This window comes from Falco peregrinus, chromosome 4 (assembly GCF_023634155.1).
Source record: "Falco peregrinus isolate bFalPer1 chromosome 4, bFalPer1.pri, whole genome shotgun sequence".
Lineage (NCBI taxonomy): Eukaryota > Metazoa > Chordata > Aves > Falconiformes > Falconidae > Falco > Falco peregrinus.
In genome coordinates, this window is record NC_073724.1 from 42646109 (window position 1) to 42670500 (window position 24392).

General features: G+C 43.5%; 1 protein-coding gene across 1 annotated transcript; it reads left to right on the forward strand.

The window, feature by feature from the left end:
- Nucleotides 1-1502: 1502 nt before the first annotated feature.
- TMPRSS3 (transmembrane serine protease 3) lies at nucleotides 1503-21367 on the forward strand. The gene is made up of 13 exons (XM_005229474.3): nucleotides 1503-1690; nucleotides 3083-3227; nucleotides 5140-5250; nucleotides 6141-6257; nucleotides 8046-8169; nucleotides 9221-9346; nucleotides 10080-10123; nucleotides 10879-11044; nucleotides 12500-12669; nucleotides 14315-14410; nucleotides 15563-15705; nucleotides 16517-16669; nucleotides 18163-21367. The coding sequence occupies exons 1-13, from the start codon at nucleotides 1673-1675 to the stop codon at nucleotides 18181-18183; spliced, it is 1434 nt and encodes a 477-aa protein (XP_005229531.1). The 5' UTR covers nucleotides 1503-1672; the 3' UTR covers nucleotides 18184-21367.
- Nucleotides 21368-24392: the final 3025 nt, after the last annotated feature.

Sequence of the window (24392 nt, forward strand, 5' to 3'; positions counted from 1 at the left end):
ACCTCAAACCTCTTGTGATCTTTTCTGACAAAAGCTGACATCCTGTTTTCGTAGCATCTACACCTCCGAATTTTTGTTTTAAGGTGGCTAAAAAAGCAAAAGGTACCTACAGGCTTTCCCATCCACCCCAGAAGAACAAGACTAGTAGTCCAAAGGTAAACACCATAGTCAGGGTGGACTTGCTGAAGGGTCTGAGATGGGGTCTTTTATCCTTTCACTTTAATTTGTCTTCTGAAAGCTGAGAAATCTACCTGGGTTGCTATTGCAGTGTGAGAGAGGCGACAGGGATGTCCTGCAGCATGTAAGAAGTTAGTTTGTAGGCCAAATGCTTTCCTTGTTTGGCTTGATTTTCCTGTCCTCCTGACCCTATCATACATAGCTCCTGCTTTGGTCTTCTCAGCCTAAGGTGATGAGCTGTGCAAGGCCAAATCCAACGTGCCATCTAGACATCATGCCCTGAGGCTGGGCTTGGAGCAGCTCAGGGTGGCACCAGGGACAAGCCTGTCCTTTCTGGTGGTGCCAGTCCCACCATGGGAGCCTTTGCAGAGCTGCACTAGCTAGTCCCCAGGGTTTCCAGCATGGACAGAGCAGACAAAATGGAGACAATATTCTCTGCTCTGGGCTGTCCTCACTGAAGGTGTTCCCCTGTGTTCCCCATTTCCATGGAAGGCTGCTGAAGGAGTGTCATAAGAGATCATGAACTCTTGATGTCATGGACTAGATGTGAACAGTTAACAGGATCATGATGTGGCATCCTCTCCTCTGGAAGTGCCAGTTTCCATTATGCACAGCAGAGGAACTGAACAGCTTCCCTCATCACAGCCATGTTCCAGGAACATGGATTTTGTCAGGGAAAACCTTCATTTCTTCCCTGGCCTTTCAGGAGCCTTGTTTCACTTACACTGCTATGGTTTTTTGCTTCATCTCTCCTTCTCCTTGTTCCCTACAGCCTCCCCTCTGTCCTCTTTCTCTCTTCTTAGTAAAAAAAAGCCAAGCCAAATTCTTACTACTCTTGAGCATTTTATGAAGCTAAGCATATATTTTAATTTTCTAAATCCCAGAGTATGAATAAGTTGATACTTCAGAAAGAAGAGATACTGCTTTAGAAGCACTTCCAAAATATTGTGCAATATTGAATTATAAAAGTTATCCATAACTATAACATGGGTCTTTAAGCATGCTCTTTGCTGCAAGCACACAGTGAAGGCTAAATCAAGTGAATGAAGACAAGGTGAGCCTGTGGGCCTTGTGTGCCAAAGAGATGAAGCACCTGGGGCTTCTGCCTTCCACCACCCACAGCTGCCTGCAGACTCCTCAGCTGCACGAGTTTTGATAAAAGACGAGCAAGCATGAGGCTGTGCAATTTGTGCTGCTCCTTTGCTGGGAGGTTACAGAAGGGTTTGCAAATGCTACAATATTACCTGATGCTCTTAGGCTAATTAAAAAGCGTGCTGAATTTTTATCTTCCCCTTTCCGTAGCCATGCCATCAGGGGCTACCTGATACCCTCACCAGGTTGAGTTACACGGGATGCTGCCGTAATGCCGCATGCGACAGATGACTGAACGGGCAGCTCAATGAAAACCTTTCCAGAGCAGACTGGCTTAGCAACCTCAGAATTTCTTTTTGGTTTCTTTTGATAATGAAGAAGGAAAATAGTTTTGCTTTTAACTATGACTTCTCAGGAAGAGGTGAGTGAAACTTTGGGAGCATGTGATATCCTCTAAATAAATGCCACATCAGTGTTTAGCTTTTGTGTAGTGTACTTCACAATGCTGTTTTGTTTCCTGGTGGACAACTTATGCACCAGTTAGAAGGCTTTTTTTTTTTTTTTAATATTTAAAAATCATGCACAGTAAGTTGTCCTTTTCTCTGCCTTAAAGCTAGCAGATTCTATGTAAAATTTAATTTATGTTCATTGAAATGTATGTTAAATTTTTATCAAATGAAGGAGTAGAAACCCTATTGCAGTTGTTTGATGAAAAATGAAAAGATATTCCAGGTGACTTAAAGATATAGTGTCGTAGACAAAACATGTATTCTTCACCTAAGATGTGTCATTGTAAGCATTTTCTGGGACTGACTTTACAAACCCACCGCTTCTACAGCTTACCAGCTCCACTGTCTAACAAACCTGGACCTATTTCACACCCCTGTGAGTTCAAATGTCTGATTCCTTTTGCCAGTGCCAGTGTGCAGAACTGGAGTCAGAAATTAGCATTTCAAATCTATTAACCTTGAATTCTAGCGTAGCCCATTTTGATTCTTTTTCACTGTGTAGAAAGCGATCAAAGGTTTTATGAAGTAAAATTCAGTGGCCCCTGCATGAGGATCCTGTCAGGTGCTGTGTGGATGTCATACACTGTTTAGTCTTTCTCTTGTTTCCTATTGCAATTAAAGAACAGGGGACGGATTCACACCCCCAGTGTGAGTTATTAAAAGTAGCTATGGTGCTTAGACAAATTTAAACAAAAATTAACTTCACTAGTTTGCTGGTAAGTTTATTACAAGAGCTCCTCTCATGAACATTAGATACATAATGCACTGTGTCCAGCTCTGGAGTCCTCAGCACAGGAAAGACATGAACCTGTTGGAGCAGGTCCAGAGTTGGGCCACAAAAATGATTCCAGGGCTGGAGCACCTCTGCTATGAGGACAGGCTGAGAGAGTTGGGGTTGTTCAGCCTGGAGAAGAGAGGGCTCTGCAGAGACCTAATTGCGGCCCTTCAACGCTTAAAGGGGGCTTATAAGAAAGATGGGGACAGACTTTCTAAATAGGGCCTGTTGCAATAGGACGAGGGGTAATGGCTTTAAACTAAAAGGGGGTAGATTTAGACTAGGTATAAGAAAGACATTTTTTAAGTGAGGGTGGTGAAACACTGGAACAGGTCGCCCAGAGATGTAGCAGATGCCCCATCCCTGGAAACATTCAAAGTCAGGTTGGATGGGGCTCGTTGCAGGGAGGGTTAGACTAGAATGACCTTTAAAGGTCCCTTCCAACCCAAACTATTCTATGATTCTATGATAACATTTTGCAAGGTGATTATCTTCTTTTTTTCTTCTTTTTTTTCTCCTGTTGAGACAGGTACAAGAGACAAGTCCCACTACTGGAAGTCTTGAAATCATCTCTGTTACAGACGACGAACCACCAGTGTCAGAAATTGAGTTTTCCTTCAAAAGATTTTTTTGCATACCACAAGCAAAAGTGGACCCCACTGCAGATGGATCTGGTAGGGACACTGCAGAGCTTTTTGATCTTTGTAATGTAAATGGATAATGTAGGTCTTTAGCCCTGCAAAATTATGCTTGCCCACTCAGTCAGAGAAAGGAATCACCTGGAGAAGAAACACAACCTTACTCCCCAGCCATGAGGTTTGCCAGCATATTAAGAGGTGGTGACACCTTGGCTGGCTTGCATATGTAAGCATTTTTCATAGCCAGATTATTCACACACTTCAGCCACATAGCAAATATTTGCTCACACTTCCCAGACACGTTTTTGAATGGCTTACTTGAAATTTTACCAACCTGGCATTTGGTCCACTAAAAAACCAAATATACAATACAGCCTTGGAGGGATAGCATGCACGTTTGCTGTTTCCCATAGGTTTCATGGCAAAAATAGCTTCAACAGAGGCAGGCTGAGCATCAAGGATGAAGATAGAGCAATTTAATTTTCTAGTCCATTAGCTACTACAGCTGTCTATTGTCTGGTCTATACTCCATTGCCAAAACCAGCTACTCAGCTGTTGCTGACAGTCTGTGTAGGCTGGGATTTTCTTATGAGTCTATAAGCCCTGGGAGACACTCCTCATTCTTGACTGATTATAAGTGTCTGGCAATCTCAAATTCAAAGCTTAAAGAATGATGAGAGTGAAGAGCAGCATGAATTAAAATTGAAGACAAGATTCTGTCAGTTCCAGTGTGTACCCAAGACCGAGCTGTGTATGCCATTTTCTCATAGTTTGCTCTTTGTATATCAGAATACGTATGAAACAAGTGAACTGTTGACAATACCACTATGTTGGGGTCAGCTATGGAGGTGGCTTGTTCGCAGGACTAGTCCAGTTCATGAAATATATTCAGCAATTACTAATGATGAATATTTTAACTTCAGAATCGTATTTTTTCATTGAGAACTCAATGCTCAGCCTTGAGCCATTGCTCAGACCTCTCCTTGTCTTTATAGCAAAATTTGGAACAGATCGCTGTTTTCCAGTACCAGTTTGGGGGTCCTGTTTTTTGCAAATTTAGCTTTCTATCACTTTCAGTTAACCTTACTTCCAAGTCCAAAAGGACCAGTCACTTTCCTCCTTTTTGTCTTGAACACCTATTTACTAGCTAGTCCTGCCTTTCTCTAATATCCCTGCTCCTGTTCAAATCTTTAGGCTCTGTTTCCATGCCTTTGCTACCCCAACTGTGCCGGAATGCACTGTGCATGTGACTTAGCTCCCTGGTGCATGAGACAGAACTATGTGGCCTCTGGCCTCATCCCAGGATTTTTGTTGTCCCAGGCTCATCACTCAGAGCAGCATCCAGCTGGGGCTAACAGCTGGAGGGAGCACAGGGACTGTGGGCTTGGTACCGGCAAGAGTCAGGAGGCATCACAGATAGGAACGGTCATATGGAGGAGACTCAAACTAGCTTATTCTTCTGTACTTCCACTGAAAGAATTTATTAGTCCATTTGAGTGTTCTGAAGTCCTCAAAGATTATACCTGTATCCTGCACACAGGTTTGATTACACAAACAAACCAGGTCTGAATTTAATTTTTATTCTGGGACTCATGTTTTCAGGAAAGGTGTTTGTATACTTCTAAAGCTCACAGTGTGATGTAACCCATGAAAATAAAATGTAGAGCTCATATCCTTCATTGCATTGAGGCCACGCCAGGTGCTTTGTAAGAATGTGACTCAGACCACTTGTGGGGCAAATGCTGAAGGGATGTCTGAGAGCATCAGCCAGCCCCAAAGCACTTGGAGTGTTCTCAGCCCCTGAGTCAAGGGATCTGAACCCCTCCGGGTCAGGTCAGCTCATGAAATGTATATACTGCCATCTAGTTTAATGTTAGATAAATCTTTTTCATTGCAAACTCAAGCTGATTTAACTTCACAGAAGCTATCCTCTCTGTTTGGTTTCTAGGAGATATCGAACCACCTTCTGTGTGCCATGTTCTTCTCTCTCTAAAATACTTCCCATATATCTGTGGCTTATTCCTTGCAGTAATCCTAGCAGTTGCCATTGGCCTGGGTGGTGAGTACAATTAGTTATTCATTAAGTTCTCGCTTAACCATTCAAATGCTTAATTTTTCATGAGCCTTTTACTTAGAATGGAATTAAACTACTGCTGCGGCTTGTTTGATGAAATAAAAAATCTTGTTGATGTGATGGCTTTAAATTTTATTTACATGTAGGGATAAAACAGATCTGGCACTCATAAGAGGATTGGTGTAATATTTACAACGTGGGAACCTGCAGCTCCATGAAACCTTTCTCCAGTAAAACTTCACCGATTCCTCTCGGGTGGTGAGCTAAGAGTTTAGAAACTGAGGGAGGCTTCAGGTAGTGCACACCCTATTTTTGTCCTGTAATTCACTTTAAGTTAGTTGTCAGAGAATTAAAGAACTTTCCCCTATCATGAACAATTTCTGCAAAGGAAAAGAAAAGGCAGAATGAGTTTAGTTGTGACTGGGAAGTGTGACCTGTCCAGGTCTAGGTGCCAAATATGTTGATGCTAGAGCAGTACCTCCACACCTGCAACAGGGATAAGCTTGTGGGAGGTTGAGGCATCCCCTCAGGAAGAGAGCGCACTGACCGTATTTTGCAAGGGTCTACTTGCTTTGCTGCTGCTGGGCTGAGGCACCAGGCAGAAACTTGTCCTGGAGTGAAACATTAATTTGGTAGAGGGAGCTGAGAAGGAGTCAGCACAGACAGCAAGGCTGGCCAATCCTACGAGTCATTACTAATGGATGAGTTTAGCAGCACCGAGTAGCAACCTCCAGGTTGCATTTCAAAAGTTCCTAGAGTACAGGAGTTTTCTTTTCCTTAGTAAGAGAGAAATCTGGCCAGATAATGGAAGTCAGAAGTGTTAATTTAATATCAAAGTGTGTTTTCATCACCCTGTTTTCTCTCATTCTTGTTAGTCCAATACAACTGCATTGGGAAGTTTCGCTGCCGATCATCCTTTAAGTGTATCCAGAAATCAGCCAGGTGCAATGGTGTCTTCAACTGTAAAGAAGGGGAGGATGAGTACGGATGTGGTAATTTAAATTTGATTATAAATCCCTCCTACCTCCTCCTGTAGCATCTGGCACGTTATCAAGAAATGCATGCTGTAAAGACTTCGGGTGAGACAAGAAAGATCGAGACTAATGTATTATCTAAATCACCACTTCAGAGGGGCAATCTCTCTGAGGTATTGATTTACAGCTTGTGAGAAATTAAACTGCTCTTAGGACAAATGTGATGACTGCTGAATATTGTTACTGCCGTATTGGGCATGTTTCTCCATTAGAAGTCTAGATGCTTTATGACTGCTAGCGTTTCCTCTGCCTGCAACATACACCATCACTGCGTTAAAGTGTGTGTATACAGCACTCTCTGTATTCACCAGCACACAGTTGCACTGTGTTGGTTCTGAAGATTGCAAAAGCCTAATATTATCTTAAGGGATGTGGGAACAGGAGAGATCAGCACTGCCTTTTGTGCATTGAGTATTGTGGAGTCTGCTGCTTCGTGTATAGAATGTATGGCCCCATGTCTGAGTTTCTCTCTGTAATGGTTTCAGGCATCACAGGGACGTTTTAAATGGTCCCTTCCTGTCCTGTGCTATCGAAGATGACTATAGTGTTTGCAGCCACTGGAGGGAAAGGACTGTACTAGTATTAGTAAACAAAGTAACTGATTTTTAGATCAGTGCACTTGTAATTCTGACTCCTGTACCTACAGGTAAGGAGGCAGCACAAGTCTCCATCTGTGCCATATGAGGAATGAGCTTTTGGCCCCAGCTAACCCTGCACAATGCTTTCAACCTTTTGTGTGTTTTCCCCAGGGAGTCTTCAGGCCTCTGTGGAGCTTGTGGGCAATATGTCTGCTTTTCTTGTCTGCCTCTGTGCTGCCATAACACTGGCCTATGGGCCTGTAGGAAATCCCTGTCCAGCAGTGACCTCCCTTCTCTCTGGGCAGACCATGTAGATGTGCCGTTTTCCAGGTCCAGGTGCCTCCTGCTCATCCAGGGCTCTGCACCCTGGCAGCAGCTGTGGTGTGGGGCACAGGGGTGAGGAGGACATGGCGACATGCAGGACAAAGGGTGGTGGGTGGTGGCTCTGTACCTGGGCCTCCTGCAGTATTTCTCCATCGGTCTCTTGGCCAAGGGCCACCCAGCTTGCAGGGGAAGGGCTGTGCTGAGCAAAGCCTGGCTGGCACAGGGAAGGAATCCTTGGGACCTGAGCTCCTGACCTGTGCACCTCTCTTCTCCCCAGTCTTTACATGCTCATCAGCCCAGACATGCCAGCCCCATTTCAGAAAAGGGAAGCAGATAGGAAACTCTATGGAAGCTTGGAGATGTCTGCATGCAAGTGCACCCAACTCTCTGATTGCACTGTGCAGTGTAGGAGGTGCCAACCACCTTTCATCAGTTTTCTTGATTGTAGGTTTCCTTGGTGCCAAGCATCTGAAGCTCCAACTCAATGCAATGAGCAAAACTTGCTTTGGCTTGTCGGAGGGCAAGGCAGCCTTCTTTAATACAGATGGAGCTAGCATCCCCCATCCATTCCCATGAGCACGGACTTTTTCCTCCTGGCTCTTTTAGCTTGGTGTGCCTTGGTTCCCTTCCTTAAGGGGGGGGGGAGGGGGGGGGGGGGAGGGGGAAGCACAGAAAAAAATCTGTCAAAGCATCGAAGTAATGAAAAAGTCAAGCAGTAAAAACTCAGTGAGCCAAGAAATGTGTATGCCACATTTATCCACATGCTGCATGGACACTGTTGTGCACCTGTTGTGTACCCAATAGTTCTTCTTCACAACTCATGTTGTTCTTCTGGATCTCAAAGTCAGGTTGAGTGGCAAGAAAGCAGTGCTGCAGGTGTTCACTTCTGGGTCCTGGCGAACGGTCTGCTCTGATGACTGGAAAGAAGAGTATGGAAATACTACCTGCAAACACCTGGGTTTCTCAAGGTATGAACACAAAATGGAAGAAACTTTATTTGGCATTTTGAACAAACTCTGAAGTTTTCAGTCTTTCTAAAGAAACCTTGTATTAGTCTGTGCTTTAAAAGAAAGAAAGACTTATCAATACACCTTTGTGAATTATATGGTTCAGGAGATTTGGGATGATGTGGGAAATAGTCCTGAATACTTGTGCACTGTTATGAATCCTCAGTGATGGCCAAATACAGTGGTTTGGTTAAATCTTCCCTATGGGGTGCAGGTGCCTGAATCCTACTCGTCTCTCTAGTAGCTTACAGCCTGTCAGAAAGGCTGTAAACATATGGAAAATGCTCAGATGTTTTTTATTCTCATTTCTTTTACTTTATCTGTAGGAAAATTGTATATATAATACATGTGATGACATCTGTTATGAGTTAAGAACCACCTCACAATTAGAGAATAACCTAGTAAGGTGGTTCTTACTGGATTGATCCCCTTCCTGAAAAAGGACCATTTGTTTCACAAACTTTCACACAATTAAGAAAGAATTTGAAGTTGTGGCTTGCAATGATGCTATGTTATTTCTTACAATGGCATCATTCTGATTTCTGCGCTTTATAGTTAACAGTATAAAGCTTCTTTTGAAGAAATTCTTGTTGCCTTTAGTACAAAATACATCTCAATTGTTCAATAAAAAAAAGAAAAGAAAAAATTACAAATTATTCATCCTCCCTGCTTCAAAACATAACTCTAGAAAAAGGATACAATGAGCTTGTTAGTACTTCAGGAAATGTGCCAACCAGTTACAATAAAAGCTTTATTGGAATACTAGAATTAAAATTTGCTTTCTCTGCCAGTTAAATTCCTTTCAGCATGTGTGACTTCCATGCATGATTATGGCAAAAATACATGCACGTGATAAGAAGCATTACTTGGGGAGGATAGGATTACTTTATCAAGTATCAGAATTCAATTATTGTGGTTGCTACAGTGGGTTTTCATTAGCAGAACCACTGAATTATTTAAACAGATTACTGAAATGCTGTCTGAGGAAGCTGTGTTTATGGTTTATTTGCAGTTATGTGAGTTCAGGTTACCTGCCCGTGGCTGCAGTTGAAAAACAGTTTCAAAGACATTTTGTATCCCTCAGCCACTGGTTATCAGCTGATCAAGTGACATCCCTGCACAATGCAACAAACCTCAGGTATGCCTCAGCGTGCTCATCCTGACAGAAAGCAAGCAATCAATAGAAGGAGAATTAGTAACGGTCTAAGACTGTTGCCTGTTTTTCAGGCATGTAGTACTTCATAAGTGGTTGATGGTGTTATGTGTCATAAACCAAGGTTCAGTAGCAGTCTTGCTGGAGTACAAATTAAGAGCCTGATCCAAGGCCCATTAAAGTCAACAAAGGCTTTAAAATGAGCTATTTGAAAAGCCTGTTTGTCCCATGATTCCTTTTTTTGCAAATGGATAGGCACCAGGCGCTTATCTTTTCCCACTGTGAAGCGGTTTGTTTCAGTTTACAGATTCCCAGATATTTCCCAGTGGGTTTATGAACCCTTTATGGTCCATTTCTTCCTCCTGACAATTGCTTGTTTTTCTTAGTTACCTTTCACTGAGAAGCAAGCTATGGATCCAAGGAGACTACAGATCACATGTTGAAAATCACTGATAAGCCTCCCCTTGCCGAAGAGTGAACCGCTCTTCAGCAGGGCAGCATATGGTCTGCGGGCTCCTGATGGTATTTAAGCTCCTAACTTAAGTATTTCAGCTAAATGCCCCGAGTAGATTGGATGAGTACCTGACTTTGTACCTATTTCAGTATGTGAGTTACTTATATTTATGTGCACATAGCTGTACAGGAAGATGACACAATACTGAAAAATGTCCCAGTATTTGTGAATTGAAGCTAATACTGCACTGTCTTTTTGTCTTAGAGAGGAATGTACTTCTGGGAATGTGATCATCTTAAAGTGTTTGGGTAAGAATCAAGAAAAACGAAAATAAAATCAGAAACTGTCCTTCATGCACTGCATGGCAAGAGTTGAGTGAAATTGTGTACTCAGGGCATACTATAACACCGGTTTATCACACAAAAGAAAAACAATATTTATTATATAAAGCTTAAAAGAATTTCAGAAAGTGAGCATAGGCTGAAAGGGCAGACTGGGAACATCAGGTATCAGGAGCGTTTTGGTGAGAATGTAGTAGGAAGTAGATGTTTAAGGATCGGGAGTTGAACCCATGGACTGATAGTGTAATTCCAACTCTGCCATCTCAGCGGTGAATAGGAAATTCTGTCTTAACATTTGAGCTTTCACCCCACACCTCTCCGTATCAGCTAGTTTTCAGATTGGAATATGAAAAGGTCAAAAACCATCATCAAAATAATCACTGGGGATAGGAGATGCTTCAGGTTGCCTATGTGGGCCCCTGGGACCCTGTATGTTTAAGAAGGGCGGAATGGTGGAGTTTACAGCTCAGCTGAGCACTACATCTGCAGGGGAGAAAACGTGAACCTCGCAGCCCCCATACAGGCTGCCAGGCACGATGCTGCAGGGATGGCAGGGAGGAGGAGAAACCTCTGGGAGCAGCCCCAGATGTGGGCCATGGGGATGGGGTTGGTTCTGCTGCAGAGACCTCCCAGCCTCAGCAAGTCTGGGAGCAGAGGGGCTGAAGGTGACCAAACACATGAAGATGTTTCCTCTGTGGACTGTAACCTTTGCTTTCTGGCAGCGTGCGGGACACGGGCCAGCTATGGGCCACGGATTGTGGGGGGCAATGCATCCTCCCCCCGGCAATGGCCCTGGCAGGTCAGCCTGCAGTTTCACGGACACCACCTCTGCGGAGGGTCCGTCATCACCCCACGCTGGATCATCACAGCTGCCCACTGCGTCTACGAGTAAGTCCCTAAGTCATCTTGCTCGGGGTGTCCCACTAGCCCTGCTTGCAGCGGGTCTGTATGGGGGGCCACTGCAGTGGAGGGCTAATGCACTGTGATTTCTCTTCAAAATGAACTGAAGGAGAGATCGGGTTATCCTTATTTCATGGGCTTGCTCAATAACATTTAAGCCATCTCTCTCTCTCCTTGCATGAGTGCAAGTCTTTACTGAAAAAAAAGTCTCCCCAAGAAGTGATCCAAATCAGGGCCCCCAGTTTTCAGATAACCTGGGCACTCCCAGCTTCCTGGGAAAGCAGCTTAAAATATTTAAGCACCAGATTTTAGGTATCCCAATCTGCAATTTCTGTACATTGTGTGTGAGTTAACAGCTCAGGAGGAATTTGGGCTTGGCTGCTCTGGTAATTTGGAGCTCCAAAATAAATTACACTAATCCTTTTCCAGTTGTGGTAGGTAGTGAATTGTGCCGTGCTTAGTGCCCTTTACCACATACTGTTCCTTTTTATGCTGTTGAAGCAGTCTTTGAGTTGTAAGTAGATGCTAAAACAGTTATTTCCACTCCTATCCTTTGCGTTGTTATAAACACAGCCTTCTCTCTTATTTATAATGAGTTGTCTGTTTATGGCCAATAGTGCAGGACAGCTCTTCTCACTCTTACAAACTCGAGCTCACTTTCACCAAAGACATTTAGACAGCTAAAATGGGATTTTTCTGACCACTTCTAGGCACCCACAATACCCGCCTGCTTCTGAGCAAGTCCTGTAGGATGCTTTTATACCCAGTAGCAAGAAGAGATGGGACAGATGAATCCCACCCCTAGATCCTATGCAGATTCCAGTCTTGCCACAAAAACAATTACTCGGGGAATTAAGCATTTTAGGACTTTTGTCCTTAGCTCCATCCCCACAACCCAGTTGGCTGTGGTGTGTTCAAAGGCTGATGCAGGATGGGAGCTGGCAACACAACCCACATGCCTGAAGCCTTTTCCCAGCACTGCTGCCAGCCCATTGCTAGCCCTGTGGGGTGAGGCCAGAAGAGGAGCTGCTCATGTGCCGCAGGCTGAAAGATGTGGCTGCTTATGAACTGGGGGCAGAAGCACCTTCCATAAGTGCTGCTGATCTAGCCAGATGGCTGAGCACAAGGGTGCCAAGCAGCAGCATTGACTGCTGTGGGGTCACCCAGGAGGACAGACAGGTAGGCCAGTGCAAAACTCGTATATTTGTAGAAAACTACAGAGGTAAAATACAAGTGACCCAGTGTGTTACTAAGATCAGTCACTCATTCTACATTTTTTGCAATAGATGCAAAACATAGCCAATATTAACATAGGTAAGCAAGTACAGCAGACTGTAGGCATTTGCCTGTGGAGCCTTACAAGGCTCATAAGCTCAGAGGACAACTAGAAAACCTGAGATTTTTCTTTAAGATTTTTCACTCTCTCCTACCTCTTCGTTTCAGCCTTTACTTGCCGAGCTCGTGGAGTGTGCAGGTTGGTTTTGTGACTCATCAAGACACCCAGGTTCACCCATATTCAGTGGAAAAAATTATATACCATCGAAATTACAAACCCAAGACAATGGGAAATGATATAGCACTGATGAAACTGGCAGCACCACTTGCTCTCAATGGTAAATCTTTCTGTTAGCTTTCAATTGACTTTCTCATCTTTCTAGCTAAAAGTGGGAAGGGTCTTTCCTAGTACAGACAGGGAAATTTCTGTTGGCACCCTACGCCTGACCTAGAACTGTCGAGTGGATCCCCACTGCCTCTAAAAGCAATGAGAGATGTGCAGCACAGATGTAGCCAGTCTGCAGTTGTGATGGCAAGGCAGTGATGCCTGTTCAGACCGCATCGGCAGAAACCCCTCAGCCTCAGTATCAGGAACTCCTCTGTACTCTATACCCGAGCACAGAGAACAACAATTTGGTCGTAGGGCTCTGCAAAGTATTCCCAGTCCATTCACTTACTGAAAGAATTTAATAATAGGCAAACATTAACATTATCATTTCTAAATATTTTCCCTATCTAAAATAAATACCCCACCTCATTTTACTTGGAGGTCACAGAGATTTTTATTGTGCCCTTTCTGTGGGTATGGGGGAGATCCAGCAGTGTCCAAAGCTGAAAATCAAGCTTAAATTTCAAAGAGAAGAAAAGGTAATTAAAATATAATTATGCTTTTAAATGAAAATGACTTTTATTTTCTCAGCAGAATGCTACCTACAGCTGACACAGTTAGTGAATTGAAATGGCGTATAATAGTATGAATTTAAATGACCACCTGCCAATACCTTCTAATGACTGTGAGCTCTTTGCAAGGGGGAGCTGGTGCTCTCTGTGAATCGAGATTGTCAGTTCCTAAATAAATTCTCTTGAAACACTTCAAACTTCCACTTTGAATTAGCATTAAGCTTGGTCTTGCTTTGTTTTATGTCTCAGCTAGAGCTGTTTTCTTTTGCTCAGGGATAAGTTTGGGAGGTTGTCAAGAACAGTAATGGCTCCATCCCTGAGCGAGACACCTGCTATGCCTGGGAGGCTGGGGCAGCCCAGGGGGCTTGGAGGTTCCAGGCTGGGGGCTTGATGCTTTGAGCTGGGGTCATTGCACTGTGGAGAACTGAACCGCTAGGAATTACCCAGTAATACCTTGCATCTTCCCTCCCTTTGCTCAGTGCCAGCTCATCTTGACACGTCAAGGTTTGTCCCTGCAAGCATCAAACACTGACCGTATTGCACGGTATTCAGTGCCCCAGAGCGCAAAGGCACTGAAAGTCTATGAGCCAGTGGGTTGGAAGCAAAAAGCAGCCCAGACCTCTTGTTGCCCTTTCAGAAGAGCGCAGGGATGTGCACACACGGCTCTTTGTACATGCCATTCCACACCATCTGTTAGGAGGTGCCATACAGTTGTGCCGTTTCTTTGCCCAGGCAGGGTGTTGTGGGGCCTCTGATCTGCCCATCCGCTGCATATGCGGTGCATTGCTTGTTGCTCATTCTTCAATTCATTGACCTGCCAACACCTCCTTCTGTTGCTTCACACTTGAAACTAACGAGCCCTAGTGTAGGTACCGTTTCAAACCCAAGGTATTTGCCACAAGGCAAAAGACCTGCAGACCTGCCAGGCTATTTATGTGGGGACTGGGTCGTGTTCAGAACAAGTCCACTGCAAGACAAGTCCTCAGGCTTTACTGAGGCATACCATTTTTTGCTAAATTTGAAAAGTGATTCTTTCTTCCCTCTCTTTTATTTTTGGTTTGTTTGTCTTTTTTTTTTTAATAGGTCACATAGAGCCAATTTGTCTGCCTAACTTTGGCGAACACTTCCCAGCAGGGAAAATGTGTTGGATATCAGGATGGGGAGCAACTGTAGAAGGAGGTATTTAAACTGGTCTCCTGTTGATTACACTACATGAAAACATCTCACATACAGGAAATACAGGATTTGGCTGGAGCATTGTTCAACATTAAATTTTCTGGAATATCTTGGGGAGGAAAGAAGACATATTCCTAAGTATTATGCTCACTCTGAACTGCAAAAGTGCTATACAAACCCGCTTCACAAGGAATGGATAGGTACACCCTGTGAAAAGGCTGAAAATGACATGTAGACAGCAACACTGTTCACAATGTTGTACTCAGCCTCAGTTAAACAGGCTGTGTCCTTTATGACTTTGAGCGTAGAAAGCACAGCATGATTGCAAGAATCAATCCTCCATTTTTCCAGAGAAAGCATGTATGCATTTTCAGTCAGGTTGGATGATGTAGAAATTGCATCTGTGAATAATGTCACAAAGAAAAGGTCATTTATATATATATATATTTACCATTACTCACAGGTCGTGTTAATCAATAATATATACTGAATCACTTTCATGACAAAATGCTTGAATTGTCATGTCATTGTTTTTAATTATTCTTCCTTCATCTCACTCAACATGTTCTTGTTCAAAGAACAAGAACAGCATGTTATCTGACCTACAGCTAGTTTTAGCAAAAGGTGGGGAAAAAATGAAAGTAAGATTTACTGCATGAAGTGTCAGCTATATATTGACAATGGACTGTGCACATACTCCCATTTGTAGAAATGATCCATTCAGATTCCAAATAAGATAAAATAAATATTTATAAAATAAATCAGATCTTTGCAGATCATGTGTTGACTAACAGAACAGGCAATAAATTAGAAACAAATTTTGGCACTAGTATTGAAGATAGTGTCCTACTAGTTTTAAGTTCATTAGTGTCATTAATTGTCTAGTTTGAAGTAGAAACGTATAATGTACAGCTTTATACTATATATATACTGTGATAATCCAGAGCTCTACAGAGATACCAGTTACTGGATTCCAGAAGCGATGAGACAGTTGCCTTACTTTATTGTCATTTTAACTGTATTTCTTTTGCCCTTGCTTGCCGATTCTTCACATACTGAAACATTTTATGTTTATAATTAGAAATTAGTTTCAAGGATGTAGAGTTTTTTTCTTCTTTTTTTTTTTTTTGTTGTTGTTGGTTGTTTTTTTAACAGGTGATACATCTGACACCATGAATTATGCAGGTGTTCCTCTGATTTCTAATGCAATTTGCAATCACAGGGATGTCTACGGTGGAATCATAACTTCTTCAATGCTTTGTGCTGGTTTCCTAAAGGGAGGGGTAGACACCTGCCAGGTATGGAAGTTTCCAAACTTCAGCTGTGCTCATTAACAGCAGCAATGGAAAAACATGAGTAATAAGTTATCAGAAGGCACTCCCAGGCTTTTCTTGGGCAAACATTTGGGTTTGTGCCATTTCCTGTTTACCATGAGTATCGATCACTGACTGTGTATGCATTCATATGCTACAATTCCCTTCTTATATTTCTTCTGTGGACCATATCTACTATTTCTGAAGCCAAATTTACTTAAGTCATTTTTAAATTTCTTGCATGTGCTAGAGCACAGTGCCATCCTTTCTTTGCCCTGGCTGTGGCCTCTGCACTGCACTGAATGGCACTGCACGGTGAGCAGCTCTGGAGACTTGCAAGGTGTAGAAACTTTATGGTGAAAAGCAGGCAAAGCATATATCAAGAAAGAAGCAGAAGCATGTGATTTTGGAGACAGTAGAGTGAGGCAGGGGAAGAAAGAAAGGGAGAGGTGTCTGAGTAACTCAGAGGACTGGTAATGACTCTGGGGGAGAGGGGTTCATAGCAGTGATGGATCAGAGGATCCTTTGCAATGTGCAGTGGTGATGATTCAAAATCACTCCCAGAGTCATGATGGTGCCCACTTTGTGCAAGGTCTCATCCACAAACGCACTGATGTGAACTCACCTAGCTAGTAATGGAGCAAGGGCTGAGGAGGAGCTTCATGTTTGCTTAGTCCCTATTATGCATGGGACAAGACAAAACAAAGGCATTAGTTACATTAGTTAACATTAGTTAAATAGATGTTCCCCTCCTTTTCTGGGGCGCTGACATTTGTTTTAATTCTTTGTCCTCCAGGGAGATAGTGGGGGCCCTTTAGCATGTGAAGATATGAGCATCTGGAAGTTGGTGGGGACCACCAGCTTTGGAGTGGGCTGTGCAGAAAAGAACAAGCCAGGCGTCTACAGCCGAACCACCTCCTTCCTGGACTGGATCCATGAACAGATGGAGGTCTGGTTTTGCCCTGTCTCTCCATCTCGGGTTGTTGCTTTGCTCCACCTGTGCCACGCAGGGTTTAGCTCATATTTGTCACAGCTGAGTCATGTCATATGAACACATTTGACCCAAGGACATGTCTGGGGACCAGTGCAGGTCTGCGGGCAGAGCAGAGTGCAGGGGTCTTAGAGAGATGCAGGGGGCACTGGAGCAGGGGTAGAGAGGGGAGAGGAGCATGGGAGTGACTGGGGAGGGGGCCTGGAGGCACAGAGCAGGGAGCAGGGAGGTGTGAAAGGGCTGAGTAAGGAGATGGGGAGCAAGGGAAGAGATGCTAGGGGACTTTACCTGAAGCCATGAGGCTGCTACAAAAAAGCCTGGAGAGTGGAAGCTGAGAGGGCCAAAGAAATTGGTGACGGGGGGAGACAGCATTGGCTTGAAGGAGAGGAGAGCGGAGGCAAGGAGGTGGGGGGATGCTGCAGCCACCTTCACCTGACCGACAATGGCCCACTCGTTCTCCAGAGGCCAGGTCCTCTGCTGCCGGCACCCCTCCAGTGCTGCCAGGGAGGTGCTGGGTTCAGTCAGCTGAGCAGAGCGAGTCGTTGTGTTTCAGGCGGACTCCCAGGCAGGGGTTTGTTGCCTAAGCAGAGCCATCTAGAGACATTTTAGAGACCCCAGGCTGTCCCACTGGCTCACTGGTGTCCCTGCAGAAGGGTAAAGACTTTCAGGAGGATACAAATGTTTTGCTAAAGGTTGTCTCCTGTGAGTGCAAAGAAAAGTTTTTTATTGCTTTCCACTACGTGGTGAAAATTAGTCGATGTCCTTTCCCAAGATGTTTCTTGAACATTGTGAACAGAATTTCTGCTGCCTCCATTTCGGCCAGCTCTCCCACTAGGGAGGAAGCAAAAAGTTTATAGCACTAGGGGGAGTACCAGTGACCTACATACATTACTGTATGAGAAGTATTAATACTTCAACTATTAAATCTGAATAGAAATAAAAGGTTCCCACCCCTGGGGAAAAAAAAAAAAACAAACCCAAACAAAAAAACCCAAAAAAACAGCAAGGGAAAAACCAAGAGGAAACAAAATAACCCATTTCAAAGCGTACTCATCTCCCTGCATACATGTGTTCCATGCATGCAGTATCTACCATTGTTACTAATGTATTCCTCCATCCCCTGTAACCATATTCCTTGATGAGTCTTACATGCCTGTATGAGCTCATGCAAGGCTGAGAACCAGTGGAGTGCTGAGAGAAGCTGATTGCATTTGCTCAAGTTCACAGTGCACACAATGGGAATAGGACCACAGCTCTTTTGTTGAGGTGGTCTGATATTCTGAAGAACTTCAGCTGGCAGAACTGGCTTCAGCAGCCCTGCGATTCCTTTGGCGACCCTAGTACAAGAGGGAGAAAAAAAATCAGAGTTCTGATTGTATTGAACCCTTTCAGAGTTCAGTAGGCAGCAACATGAGCATTTGAATAGATGCATAACTGGTTTTGCTTCCCAGAGAGAAGAACTGCAGACCTGAGGAGAATGGCAGCGTGCTGGGCTTCTGAAAACCCACATCATGCTTTGGCCCCATAGAAGGACCCACCACACTCTTCTGGACACCTGCTCTGAGCTTTGTACCTTCACAGACTACTTTTTACTATTTCCTATTGGTATTGGTAACTGTACTTACTGAAAACTGTTGCACATTTAGCCTCTTTTGGATGGAAGAGGCAGCTGGGTGCAGGATGATGGGCATGTGTATTTACTGTCAGCTACACGTGTAGAAAAAGTGCTAAGACTGATAACGTGGGAAGCTATCACAATGAAGTTTTGCAGGCACCATGAGTAAAAGACTAAAGCAACTTCAGATCAGGTTGCTAGCTATTATTTTAGTACTTACCTTCCAAGAACCAGAGACAAAAAGACTTTTTTCCTGAAAGTATTCATATATAAAGTCCATGCTCTGTTGCACCACCAGAAGCAGCTTGCTTTGAAGTCATAAAGCAGGCAGGAAGCAAGCAGTTGGCAATTTTGGCAAGCATTTGGCAAGTATGTTCAATTCTTGTTAGGAAAAATCCCTGGATTCAAATCTTACATCGTGTGGCTGTGAACAAAGTCCTTAAAAACTGAATTCTTAGGTCTGTTCTTGTGGTAAATAGCTCTGAAATGAGCTACACACAGGTTGTAACTTTACTGAAAAATTCTGAGATTACTGAACAGTCTGAAAGCGAAAAGGAGCTTCTTTACTGCCTTTCAATAAGCTAGAGAGTCAAAATCATTGCTGTATCTATGATGCACCATGCGGCGCAACAGCCATTGAATATCCCCAAGCTCACATCATGTAGTGCAGTTCACCAAGGCACTCGTGCTCAGTCACCTTCCCTGTTTTCCCTCCCTTTCTCTGCAGACAGGGCAATACAGAATCTGCCCTCTTTGCATCTATTAGTGGCATCAGTGGTGTTGATGAACAGATGCCAGCCAGGCAAGGGGCAAAACATCTGAGGTGCCGCTGTGGTTTCCTGTTTTACAAGCCATTTTAACATAACAGCCTTGTGTTGTTAGGTTGGAAAACACCTGATCATTTTGCACTTGCCCTTATTAAAAATCCTGGAATGAAAGTTGTTTCTTTTAGATTGATTGCCAGGAACTAGGTAGGGTGAATAATGGATAATATTGTCAGAACTTTTTGATATCAGCCCAAATCGATCTTATAATCTGATCAAGTGCTGCTGATCTGCTTGAAATATGGTTCTGGATGCAGTCTGTATGCTTCTACATCAGTATCTGCATCACCACTGTTATCTACCACTGCCACAAGAAAGCGCTAGTGGAACTGGAATTGCATTCTCACTGCAATGTGTCGGGTCAAAACCTGGACAGCAGGACAGCAAACCTGCATGAACTGTCAACCTCCACGTTGCTCTGTGGACACAAACTTTGATCTCAGAGGACATTGCATCAATACCTTTCACCCTAGCTAAAGAAACTGCAGTGCAGTGGAAACAGCACTTCCAAAAATATCATGTTGTTAAAAAGAAGAGGGAAGGATTATTGCAAAGATGACACGAAAGCTGAAATGAAATGGAAAATTTCAACTTGACAGAACCTTGACAAAATTAAAACAAAGTATGTTGAACCCTTGTGTAACTAGGACAATTTCAGAAGAGTTCTAATGTTCACTGTTTGTTATCATAACATTTTCACATCCCCAGCATGGCCCATGTTTTAGTATTATCAGCAGTCTGGAGATGAGAGCACTGCTCTCTGAGCTTATGGAGTTATTTGGTATTTCAGAAAGGATCCATGAAATTTCCTTTTGAACTCCTATTTTCATAAAAAGACTGTACAATAAGTATCCATTGTGGTCTGCCTTTATATTAAAGACAAATTCGATGTAAAATGTAGAAAGCTAGCAAAGTCTTCCCAACAAGAAGTCACTTTGACCCCCAGGTCAATGACAGTCACTTATGGGCAGACCTAGCTTAGCTCAGTCAAATCTTTCTTCTGATTTCTTTTATGCCTCTTGCTGTGGTGTCTTAGGTACAGGCAGAATACAAGAGTCACTCTCTAAAGCTGGATTTTCCTCCCTCAATTTATGCCATTAATATGCATGCCAGGAGTTTTAAAGGAAATCTAAGTACAATATTAGCAGATTTCTTTGTGTTAACTCAGGTGAAGGTACATGAGGTTTTGAGAAATTTGCTGTGGGAAGGTTTTTGTACAGAATGAGCATTGCTTTTTTGCTTTATTCAGAGAGGTGGAATTGATGAGCTGGTCTTTACTGGTACTCAGTATTACAGCTGGAATGAACTGGTAGACAGTAAAGAAGCTTTTCAAAGAGGCTATATGACAGGTTACCAAGCTTTTCCTTTTCCTTGGATTTTCTTCTCTCTATTCAAGGAAAATAATTGGCTACACTCCATATGCACGTACAGAGGCCCACCAAACTAGGTGGGGCTGAAGGCAGCTCTAGTTTAGCTAATCCTGATTAGGCGTTTCATGATAAACACCTTGGAAGAATTTAAGATCTTTATACAGAGGAGTGCATATCTACTACATTATTAAAAAGGCTGATGAAACAGCTTCTAGCCTGTGAACTCAGATCACTAGTCAATAATGGTTGCTTTAACAAAGGATTATGTTACAGCCATAGTATCCCTTAGAAATACAACCTGCTTGTATGCACAGCTTGTGGAGAAAACTCGCATCAACATGTAACAGACTCTCAGAAAACGAATCCAATGTATAACTTCACAAGAGATGTCCAGCATGTGAAGAAAAAGTCCTTTGCTGTTCGTCACCTGTTCCTGTTATCACGATAGTTAAGTCTGGAAACTGAGACAAATAAGTTTGAATGAATCAGATGTGACTTACTCAATATGCAGTTTCCCCAGACACTCTGAAAAGCATCAGATGGATAAACTCTCCTTTGGCCAATCTGAAATTCATTTTTTTCCACTTGAGATGTACAAATAAGAAGGTGATTTCTGCAAAGATACAGAGATAAGCATAAAAAAAAAAAGTTTAAATTTGGTGTCTGAGAAAGCCAGAGTGTTTTCTGAGAGGTGGCATGTTGCTGATATGTTAATGCGTCCTGCACCAGGAAGCAATCACTGCGCAGAGGTGGGGATGCCACGCAGCTCTGCTCGTAGGGACTGTTTCACAGGCAAAATTCATATAGGTCTGTAAATGCAAATTCAAGAACTGTACATTAAACTTAAAAAAACCCTCTACCTTGTCCAATTTTTTGACTGTCTTCAACGTTCAAACAAAGCAGACTGAGATCTTATGTTCTAAGTGCTGCATTGTAAATCGTGCTGGTTTTGCTGACAGACTTGGTTGATCCCTGAACAGTACACACTTTCCAGTATCTCTGTTAGTGTAGTACCATTTTAAGATAGGCAGATCATATTTCTTTTCTTCAACAAATAGCCCGGTGAGAAGCAGTTTCACAGTGCAGCAGAGCCTGAGGTTACTTCAAGGACAGCAAGAAGTGAGTCACTTCAGCAGTCAAACTTTAGGGAATGTACAAGGAAGTGTTTCTTATCTGAACTGAAAGAGCACACTGGATCATTGCATTTAATCTCTGATTTTATATATATTACACAAGCAGAGGCTTCTGAATTTTTTTGTGGTGGTGGTGTTGCTTTTGTCACACACTTTCATGTTAGTGGAGCTCCTGTCCCAGTAGAGGACGGCAGGTTGGGTCCCCAGCATTGACACCAGTGAGGCAGGTAGGTTTTTTAACAATTTACTTCAAGATTTGGCAAGGTAGAGGTAAAAAAGGTGTCTTGTGGATGACACAAAACAGCCAGACCAGTTTTTCCTGATTAAAAGAAAACTGACTCCCTGACAGATTCATTTTGCTGAAGAGCACTTTGGTAGCTGCCAGTCTGAGCAATATGAATGTAAAACGTAATAGGCAAGAGGAAAAAAAAAAATATCCTCCATCTCCTAATGCTGGAGTGTGTTTACGCAAGGTAAATGCAGGCAGATGACTGGCAGCTGAGCGAGGAGCCTGGCCTCACCTCGGGCACCCATGTTAGACCTCTGTTTTGAGATTGCCAGCACGCATCTATGTGTCCCCATAGCCAGGGCTGGGTACAGCCGCACAGTGAAAACAAGCTTGGCAAAATGCAACCTTAGAAAGTAAGGCCAGAGCAGCAGCTTTAGTCCTTTAGCAGAGGACTAAACAAATGGAAATTAGCTACAGCAAGCAGGATGCTGCCCTGTGCACCCATTTGTCAAGGACTGTTCCCTGCTGAGCCTGGGGTAGGGCAGGCTGGTGGAGCTCCAGTGGCTGGATGACCATCTGTGGCTTTCCTGAGAAAGGATTTGCTTAAATCTTGCTGAATTTAAATGGTTTCCAATGGCAATAGTGGGAATGAGGTCTTCTCTGAGATGTAGTCTTAAAATAAATATGGTCCCCCTGAAGCTGAGAAGTTCAGGAATGAACTGAAAATGAGAAGGGAAGAGTGAAGAACAAGATTGTCTTAAGCACCACAGCGTAAAGCACTTAGGGGAAATAATTTGCACTTAAAAATAAAATCTCGAGTAAATTGTAATTCCTTCCTACAAAACCCCCACTTTCTGAAGTATGTTTTGCACAGAAGGTCAAGTGGAAAGGAGCTTTAGATCCTATTTGTACAACTAGTATGACTTTCATGTATCATTTATTTGGGCACCCTTACCCTCAGCAGCATTACTTCTATCAGAAAAAAATTTGAAATGCTTCTGAAAATATGAAACCCACAGCAGATGGCAGCATACATCAAAATTTTGCCTACATCCTCTGGTTTTTAAAAAATAAATAAATAATGAACAGTTCATGCCTCAGCCACCAGAAGTGGGTAATGTGAACATAGTTATGGTCCCCATTGGACTCTTGGCCATTTGAGGAGGGGCTACTGGGGAGATGCAGCTCCCCCAGCAGAGGGGGGGACTCTCAGGTACCCGGGAGCATGGTCAGAGCATCCACAAGCCTCCCCAGGTCTCCTCTGGTTGGTGCTGGCCCTGGCTCCCCACCTTGCACGGCTGTGCTGTGTGCTAGTGCTGCTGGCTCCTCACGCTATGGGATGCCCTGGCAATCACAGCCTCAGGCTTTCTTATGCTTTGATATATTTAAAGTGATATATTTGATATTTTTAAAATATTAAAGACCTACAGTGCAATAGCAGTGAGGTGTCACTGCTGAGCTGTTTTTGATCCAGAGAGACCTGTTGAGCCGTATATTATCCATGACTCCAGCTACATGGCCAGTCTGTTCCCTTCTGAGACTGCAGCTATAACTGGACAGTAACAGTGAAAAAGAACCTTTCACTACAAATAATTTTGTGTCACTCACCATTGGCAGAAAGAAAATAAGTTTATTTAGGGATTTATCAACTTTCCTTTTTACTAGGACTAGGATGGTATCACAACTCACAGGCCTCAGGGCAAATATGCAACTGCCACATAAAATATTTCTGTGCAGGTACCCAGTGCTAGACACTTACAGCCACATATAGATACCCATTAGAGAGCTTAATTTTAAGAAACCCTTAAAGCTGGTAAGCTTCTCCAGAACCAAATTACTTCATTGCACTCTGGCTGCAGCGAGAATGAAAAGAAAGATGGTCACCTATTTAAAGTTTCCTTCACCTCCTCCTCCTGCTTCTCCCTGTGGGAGGAGTAAGGCATGGCCGTGCTGGTGGGAGGCTGCAGCCAGGCTCTGTGTCCCTGCCTGCTGTGGCTCTGTGTCCTCATGTCCACCCACACCACAATAATCCCTGCTTTTTATAGCACCTCTTCTGCAATACCCTTAGATCTTCTCCACCTCTCAAGACCCCTTCCTTGCCTCACAAGCCCTTTGCTTTCTCCACCCCTCTATATCCCTAAATACCCATCTTCTATCCCCTGGCTGCCCCTCACATCCCCTGTGCCCGTGGCGTTTGGCTGGGCAGGAGACAGGGCAAGCACCAGCCAGCCAGTCAGCCCAGCAGCCGACCCGCTGATGCCAAACCAAAGCCTGAAACCTCTCTGCTTTTCCAGTGGGAGCAGTCATCCAGATTTATCTTCCTCCCAGCTGCAAATTTGCATGAAACTTGCCAGAAGATGGTATCACTGTTTCAATAGTTTCTCCTCCAGTTTCTCAGATTCTTTACAATGTCCAGCAGGCTCAGGAGCCAGTAGAGGACTGGGAAGCCAGGCAGAAGGAGGGCAGATGTTCTGTCTGCTTGCAAAAAACCAGGCAAAACCCCACAGGTA

Bases quoted from the DNA above. Each gene is read 5' to 3' on its own strand.
- TMPRSS3 (XM_005229474.3), top strand. The intron at 9,347-10,079 runs GTATGCCTCAGC...TTTTTGTCTTAG, and splicing joins CACAATGCAACAAACCTCAG to AGAGGAATGTACTTCTGGGA. The intron at 12,670-14,314 runs GTAAATCTTTCT...TTTTTTTAATAG, and splicing joins AGCACCACTTGCTCTCAATG to GTCACATAGAGCCAATTTGT.